At 28.2% G+C, this 8,895-nt stretch overlaps 1 protein-coding gene across 1 annotated transcript; it reads right to left on the minus strand.

The window, feature by feature from the left end:
• Positions 1-4,461: 4,461 nt before the first annotated feature.
• LOC132936818 (uncharacterized) lies at positions 4,462-6,723 on the minus strand. Its single transcript, XM_061003597.1, has 7 exons — positions 6,600-6,723; positions 6,389-6,532; positions 6,241-6,327; positions 6,105-6,142; positions 5,766-5,906; positions 5,383-5,650; positions 4,462-5,078 (listed from the first exon to the last, which is right to left on the minus strand). The coding sequence occupies exons 1-7, from the start codon at positions 6,721-6,723 to the stop codon at positions 4,462-4,464; spliced, it is 1,419 nt and encodes a 472-aa protein (XP_060859580.1).
• Positions 6,724-8,895: the final 2,172 nt, after the last annotated feature.

Genomic DNA, 8,895 nt, shown 5'->3' on the forward strand with positions numbered 1-8,895 from the left:
AAGATGAAAAATTCAATTAACTTAAGTAAACAAGTTATTTTTTTTTCATTCTACAATATTTTTACGTCACAGTACCCTAGTAATATGTTTTCCCCAGTACACAAAATATTACACCAATAACATTTTGAATTCAATAAGTTAGTAAGATAAAAACAATAATAATTAACTAGTTAAGTGAATGTCTACATTTGCTTGTTTAAATTATAATGGATAGTATAGTTTATAATGCCAAGGTATACGATAGCGTCTATACCATGATAATACCTAAATAAAAATAATATATAAAGTAATAATAGTTAATAATTATATTGACTGCCAGTATAAGACAAAGTTAGTGCTTGTTTCTGGGAGTTGTTGTAAAAATAATAAATGATTTTAATAAAAATAAAAATAAGCAAATAACTTTAGATTAATTTTATTGACAAACATAATATCTTAGTCAGTGATCAGTCAGTCAGCTATAAAAAAGTTACCCAGTAGCTACTAGCCAATGTAATTATAATTAGTATTTGGTTGTACGATGAATATAAATTTCTAAATGTACCTATTTATTTTTATTATTATTACATTGTTTTTATTTTATCCACTAACGAACTGAGTACCTAACTATTGAATTATAATTTACAACTGACTTTTTTAGGTAGATTATAATATAGGTACAAGATATGTAACAAATGTTTACAGTTGTTCTGTCTTATAATTCCAAAAACAAATATTAAGTAGAGGTACTTATTATTTATATTTTATTACCAATTTACTCAAAGACCAATGTTATATTATTTTACTATTGTTAATTATATTCATAAATATAATAGATTATAAATGTATATGTTTGATCTACTGAACTATTTAAAACAATAACAATTTAAAAAAAATAAGTATAAATAAAATATAATAATTAATAATTAATAAAAATGGCTAAAAATTCCGACATAAAAATGATACATTTTGAAAAAAACATTTGATTACTGATTATTTTGTTATTTATAAATACATATTTTTTAGGCTTTGTTCATATTTATTTATTTTTTGTTAAAACTGTACCATTTTGGATATTTAACAGTTAATAATTGCTTTTGAATTTGATACAAGTAGTTCAGTTGATCAAAAATATACATCTATAATTTATTATATTTATGAAAATAATTGAAAATATTAGATACCTTTAATAAGTAAAAAAATAATTTCATATTTAATAGTAAACTTTAAAAAAAAATTGGGGGAGGGGGGGAATGTCCGCATCAAAAATATATCGGTGGAAAATGTCCACGATTCAGATAATGATAGGTATAAGTAGAGGTCTGATTGTCCGAATGAAACGTTTCGAGAAACTAAAAATATTGAGTCCCTACCTAATAGTAACATAGTACCTACTGCGGCAATGCTATTTTAAAACGTAAGGAATCGTATACAAATGACAAACAAAATATAAGCTATTTACCAATTACGATTTACATTTTGAAAGATTTTAAGAAATGATTTCAAAGATTGTTGAATTCATGAAATTACCTTCGTGTAGGTACATTTACAAATTACAATATCATATTACGAAGAGTTGATTGATTCGTCATAATCATAAACTGTACTATACCTACAAGTATAGACGTCTAATAATTTGTAACGTCGCAGAATTTTAGGCATCATTATTATTAAGATACGCACCGCGAGCATACCCGTCTGCAGTTATTATCAGAGATTCTAGCTGTCAGCACACCATATTATTATAAATAAGTTATTACGCGTATACAAATGAAACCACAACAGAATTATGTCCCCCGACCACCCCCCCCCCCCCCCCACAACAACACTCAGTGTCCGTCGATGACGAGTCGCGGTTGTCCGCCACCCGCCTGCCATCGGCGCTTTTGTCACGTCCGCCGCAGGGCAAGCTGTACTACGCCAAAACTATTGTAATAAAATGTTAAAACGACAACACTGTCACACTGACCTGCCCCACTTCGAGAGACAACGAAAAGCTCCGTCGAGACCAACGGCCGGACTCCATCGCCGCCGTCTATTCAATTTCTTTTTTCAACGGCCTACCGACCAGACACCGCTACTCCACACTTTCTACCGACGCTGTCGACTGTCCTCCGAAGGAACCTCGTGATCCGGCACAACATACCATACCACGCTGAGTTGATGTTCCGTTTGTCCACACGGCCCGCACCAACAAAATGATGGGCTAAGGACAACCACTACGGGCCCAAGGCGGGCGAAGCCAATGCAGCAGTCAACGTTAATAGCCAACCACATCGCAGTCGTTCACTCGTTCGTCGTAATATTATGTTCATTTTTTCTTCCCTGTCTCCCACTGAACAAGCACGAATATTGTTGAGGCGTCGCAAAACGCAGGTCCCTATATTTTGTTTATTCCCCTCCAGATGTGATCCCGGCTGTCGCAAGCCCGCTCACACATGATTTATCCCGGTAACCCTATGAGGGCACATCATGAACAATATGGTGCGCCACCTCCCGTGGGCCGGGAAAAAATGGGCACAATTCCATTTTAAAAACAGACCACGTGGGTGTGCGTCACTATCCTTTAAAAAAGATAAAAAAAAAACATTAAGGTAATGTTTATCTGTATGTCACTGAACTCCTTCTAAACCACTGGACATTTTTTGTTTGTTTTTGAGTGAGTCCCCGAATGGTTTAGATTCACAATTATACCAAGTTGGTTCATCCTGGAGAAAATATGTTTAAGATATATTTTTCAAAATATTTTGACTTGTTTTGAGCTGTTTACGGATATACTCAGTTTCCAACTTTTTTAGGTTTTTTTTCTATGAATGTCAATAAAACTTTGAATGTTGGGTGAAAAAGCTTGAAAATTTAATACAAAGCTCCTACTATATTGTTACAATGACGTTTGAAATATATTAATAATCCTTAGTCACAGTTTTTTTTTATAAGCATTTAAAGTTCAAATATTGACAAAATACGGAAAAAAACACGAAAATTAGGAAATTATTTTAAGTTAGAAATTCATAAATATTTTCTTTTTAAATCTAAGATTTGAAAATATAATACACAATTCTTTATGAGTATGTCTATCTTTGTCAAAAAAAAAAAATGTCTACAAGAAATTCAAATTAAGTTTTTATGAGTGTTTGAAGTTCATATTTTTACGACATTGGATATTTACCCGATATCTCATGTAGCGATTTTCTTATTTTTTGTTATAAATCAAAAACGAACCACCGTAGATGCATGAAAATTTGACTGAATGTTTATATTTTCATTTTCTATGTACAATAAAATGTTGACTCTTTTTGAATTACTGTTTACGGGCATTATCAGTTTTCAATTTTTTAGCTTTTTTTTCTATAAATATCAACAAAATTTTATTTGTTGGGTAAAAAAGTGTGAAAATGTAATGCAAGACTCCTGATATATTGTTATAATAGCAGTTAATAAATATTAAAAGTACATAGGCACAGTTTTTTAATATGCATTTATAGTTTGAATTTTGACAACATTTATTAAATTTAAAACTTAAAAAAGCGGGTAAGTAGATGTCACTTTGCTGTACAGTAGGTTACAAGTGAGTCAATGTACCTATAATGTATAATGGTATAATGGATTGTATTAAAATTGAATTCAATGATATAATATTATTGTACAAGATAAACGATTCTAAGCGAAGATGGTTTATCAGTCTGGATTTTTTAAATTTTTATTATTTATTATAGCCTTTAAGTTGAATTAATATTATAATATTATAATTTTTTATTTGTTGCTACGGTGATAAATAAAGCGTTGGAAATTAAAATTCCATTTTTAGCAGTTTTTTGTAATTTGTCGGTGGTTTTTCCCGTGGCATTAACCCTTTTACTGCTGAAGGCTAAAATTGAATGTAACTGTCCTGTGCTGACCAAATTTGATAAATTAATTTAATTATTTTATCACCTGATATTGATAGATCCATACACTCTTAAGTTAAAAAAATTAGAAAAAAAATTTTTTGATCAAAACTTACCAAGTTATAGCAAGTTTTATTATTCATTACCGGTGGTTCTCAAAATGTGCAAGAGCTATGCGATGATACGGTGATTGAGTAATATTATGTATAAATAAACAAAATTCGATAAAATTTAATGATTGAAAAAACTACAATAACAAAAACAAATTTATTTTTAACTTTAAAACATAACTTTTATTAAACAAATACTTTTTTTTTTGTTTTGACATGTGTGACTGATATATTATTAGGTATATATTAAAAAGTTTGTTGTGTGTGATATATTTTGAAACATGGTACAACACATAAACCTACATTGCATTCATTGCATTGATATAATGTATCTGTTCTTTTTTTCCCCTCAGTCTTATAGCTGCAAACAAAGCATTTTCTCCTTTGTTTTTTACTTGATGTTTGTGGTATTAAATCTGGAAATTGTCTTTCACTTAAACGGCTGTCTGTACTAATTATTTTTTTACCTTTACTTGGAGTTGTTTTCACACTGGATTTGTATTTTTGTAATATTTCATTAACCATAGCTGAAAGTCAGCTAATGAAATATGCTTACCTGTAACTGTTTTATAGGCTGAATATGAATTTAGCATACTCATATCAATAATATGAAAAAATAGTTTTTTGTACCATTTCAATGTACGCCTAACACATTCGGTAGAACTTAATAACATATCTGTCTTGTCTATTGCACCCATATTTTTGTTGTAACGAACTACACATTGTGGCTTAAGATATTTTTTTCCTGTTTTCCTATCTATCTTTTTTGTGTCTACCATTTCATTTGTATTCATAGATGTTAACATGTATACGTCACGACGGTCCTTCCAATGAATCGCTAAAAGTTTGTCAGTGCACCGAGCTTCTTGTTCACCTAATTTTAGTTTTCCTTCAATAGTTGGCATCAGTTTTCGATTTTTTCTAACAGTACCACATGTGTTTGTTTTTCTTTTATGTAAATACATAGATAATTGTGGTGAGGTATAAAAATTATCTGTGAATAATGAATAACCTTTGTTTAAATATGACTTCATTAGATCTTTTACTATAACACCAGATTTACCAAGTATGTCTACTAATGGATCTTTGTATTGAGTAGCTCCTGTATACACAAAAAAGTTCAGAATAAAATCAGTCTCACAGTCACATATTATATAAAGCTTGATACCAAATCTATGTCTTTTACTTTTGATATATTGTTTAAATGACGCCCTTTCCACAAAAGTAAGCACTCATCAATGGCCAGATTTGAAAAAGGAATCATAGCATCTTTGAAATTCTTTCTTACTTCAGTCAAAACCATTTTAATTTTGTAGAGCCTATATCTCCTTTGATTTGTTGACTATTGTCACAGAAGTGAATACAACGCAAGAGAAGTAAATATCAGTCTCTACTCATACATTTACCAAAAATATCCTGACGTAATAATTCATTAGTTGACCAATATTCATGCATTTCTAACTTTTTGTTCCTAGTCATTAAAATAGTTACTCCTAAAAATATGTATAATTCTTCCATACTTGTATCTTTCCAATAAACCATTCTTGAATGTTCTGAAATAATCGGTTGCTCTTGAGCGTACCTGTTAGTCTCAAAAACAATTTTTCCAATCAAATCATTTGTAATAAATGCTTCAAAATAATCTATAACAGGTGAGGCTTCATTTAAATCAAACTCTGAAAAAAAAACACATATTTAATTCATTTTTGGATATATAGAAAATAACAAACAGTAACATAGGTACATTGATTGAGTTAAATTTATGAATTTTTGGTTGAAACTTATTTACATTTTTTTTCCATTTTAATGTCTTGATTGCTTTAGGAACTTTAGATGATCTTGAGGGTCTATGGATGTTAGATGAAAATGCATCTGAAGATACTCTTGACTGTAGTGTAATACTTGAAGAAGGAGACTGAAAAGACTCATTCTATGAAAATAAAAAATATTTTTAATAAAATTAGAATTAGCTAATTGTGTTCATTTCAGAGCCTATTTTTTGTCATATACATTTATATATATTACTCTTTTTAGTACAGCACACAAAACTATGTGGAACTAGCCTTCACTAACTACACATCTTGTCACACTTTACTCACTAATAACATTAAAAAATTTTATAAAATACTTCATTTCTTATATTAAGAATGTGATTAGACAAATTGTCTAATGTTGTATTACAATATAATGAATTTTGTATTGTAAACAAAAATATTTCTTGGTAACTTAGTACTTAGTATGCATAAAATAAAATATACACTTACAATAGTCTTGGAAATCAGTTTCAACATTTTCCAGAGCTTCATCAATATCAACATCTTTGAATAAATATTGGTCATTATGTAATAGACCTAAATAAATAATAAATTACGCAAAATTCTTTAATTTACTTGTAATGAAATCAAAACTTACCAGAGGCTTGTAAATCGTGTTGGCTTATCTCAGTAGGTGTGTTATATTGCACTTGATTAGAATTATATACACCATTAGCATTTGACTGTGAATTTGTATTAGAATTTATCAAAATAAAACTATTATCAACTGGTCTCGATTGATCTAATCAATTTAAAAAATATTATATATTATTTTATTATAAGACAACTAACACATTAAATACACTTACAAAAACTAGGATCAGAATCATCATTAGCTAGATCAAAATCGTATAATTCATCTTCAGATTCAGAATTAGCAAAGTATTCATCTAGTTCTCGTGCTATTTCTTCATTCGATAGCTTTTTGGACATTGCGGTAATTTGAATTTGTGAAATAAATCACAATAAAAATTAAGCAAAGCACAAAATATACGTATTCCAACGCAATAATTGAATAATGTATGTCAATACAATTTATAAATGATAACGAAAAATATTGAAAACCGTATAAAATTAAATAGGTTTATGTACATAAACATAACATAAGTGATAAATTATAATATGTTCTATTTTGGTATAATTTTATCTGTTATAATATTATAATATTTTTCGTTTCATGGGTAACACGAAAAAAGGTATAAAAGAAATAGGTAAATGAAACACTATATTATGTTGTTATTCTGTGTGGCTATTGGCTAGAACTATTGGTAAAACAGCTACAGGTATAGTCATAGACAATTTTGAGAACCCCTTGGAATGCTATAAATTATTTTATTTAATAACTCCTTGGATATTGTTGATAATTCAATTCTAAAAACGGTTATAAACTGCTCGCAGACCGCATATAAGAATGGACTATTTATTGTTATTTATTTATAACCCACCAATTTTAAAATTGTACAGGACGCACATATGCGTCTGTAGCACAGCAGAGGTGTTTTCGTTGGACGCATATATGCTGTAGAAAATCGAAAAATTACCTTTTTGAAAAACTATCTTGATCCAATTTGCTAAAAGGTAAAGTACTATATTATGTTAAAATTGAAGCACTCCTTCTGGTAGAAATTTTGTATACAAGATATAAAAAAAAAAAAATAATAATAATAATAAACACCATTGTAAAGCCACTAGCTTCCTCGCTCCGCTCAGAATCTAAAATTATTTTGTAGTTAACAATTTGTTAAATGATCAACTTTTATAGCTAAAGATTGAAAATTTAAAACGAGGTTCCATGAAAATACGTTATATGCCTATAAATTACTTTATTCACAATAATATCAACAAATATACTTAGTAATAGGCTGACTGACCGTTTTCCCTCAGAATCGTTTTTCTTATACAATAATGATATTATATCATTGAATTAAAATTTAACACCATTCATTACAGTGGCCCACTAGTAACCTATTGTACATCAGAGCAACACCCATTTGCCCACTTTTTTAATACTTATAACCGTTTAGATTATAGCCGAGAATTACACATGGAATAATGTATTCCGAATTTTAGGTATGTACAGCGGATATGTTGTATATAAAACTTAGTATAGTAAGTACTATATCAAATTTCATATAATACTTTTCTGCATGTTCTATTCTATCATAAAAATAATATCATAGATTTTAGGAAGATATCAAAGTTATTATAGTCTTATGTTCAAAATGAATTCTACCAAAAATAATTAGAGTACTACAACCAATGATATATAAAACGTTAATCATATTCTATTATATCATAAAAAATAATATCATACATTTTAGCAAGTTATTTAAGTTATTATAGTCTTATGTTCAAAAATATGTAGCAAAAATTAAGATATAATTGTAAAATCGACCTTTTTCTCATGTTCAAAATGATTTTACTATAAAATATAATTTAAGTACTTAAACAAATTACACTTAAAACTGTTCAGCATATTTCTTTCTATCATAAAAAAATAATATCATAGATCTTAGGAAGTTAATAAAGTTTTTATAGTCTTATATTCAAAAATATGTTGTGAAAATCACGATATAATCGTAAAATGTACTGTTTTCTAATGTTTAAAATGATATTCTAATATATCAATAATAATATAATATACATTATAATATTAATAAACGGTAAGATGAATTTCGAATATGAATATACTTGGGTGTGGCACATCAAACGCAATTAAATTATTTTTATAAATAAATTAACATTGCTTTAAACTTATATCATACAAATTCATTACAAATTGACATTACGTAATAATAATCAATATATAGTGACCTAGATTCACATGAGTATTACGCAATAATAATTTCATCTCGATAATCGTCCAATTACAAACAATTTTTATTTATGTAGGTAGATACCCTATGTATATTTTATATTCTTCATTTCTTCAGTTTAAAAGGATAAACAATTATTAAATTAAATTGTTTTTTTATACTATGTTGAATTTTAAGTACCTATTGGCTATTATATGCATTACTTAAAAGTTATAAGTAGATCACTTATGTTGATGCTTATCTGCTTTTTAAAAATATATTTGATAAGATATTTTCACTAAGAAATACT

The sequence above is a fragment of the Metopolophium dirhodum genome, chromosome 1 (assembly GCF_019925205.1).
Source record: "Metopolophium dirhodum isolate CAU chromosome 1, ASM1992520v1, whole genome shotgun sequence".
NCBI lineage: Eukaryota > Metazoa > Arthropoda > Insecta > Hemiptera > Aphididae > Metopolophium > Metopolophium dirhodum.

Coding starts and splice junctions, on each gene's coding strand:
- LOC132936818 (XM_061003597.1), bottom strand. CDS start 6,723: ATGTCCAAAAAGCTATCGAATGAAGAAATAGCACGAGAACTAGATGAA. Junction 6,143..6,240: donor AACTGATTTCCAAGACTATT/GTAAGTGTATAT, acceptor ATACAACATTAG/ACAATTTGTCTAATCACATT. Junction 5,651..5,765: donor CATTAAAATGGAAAAAAAAT/GTAAATAAGTTT, acceptor TTTTTTTCAGAG/TTTGATTTAAATGAAGCCTC.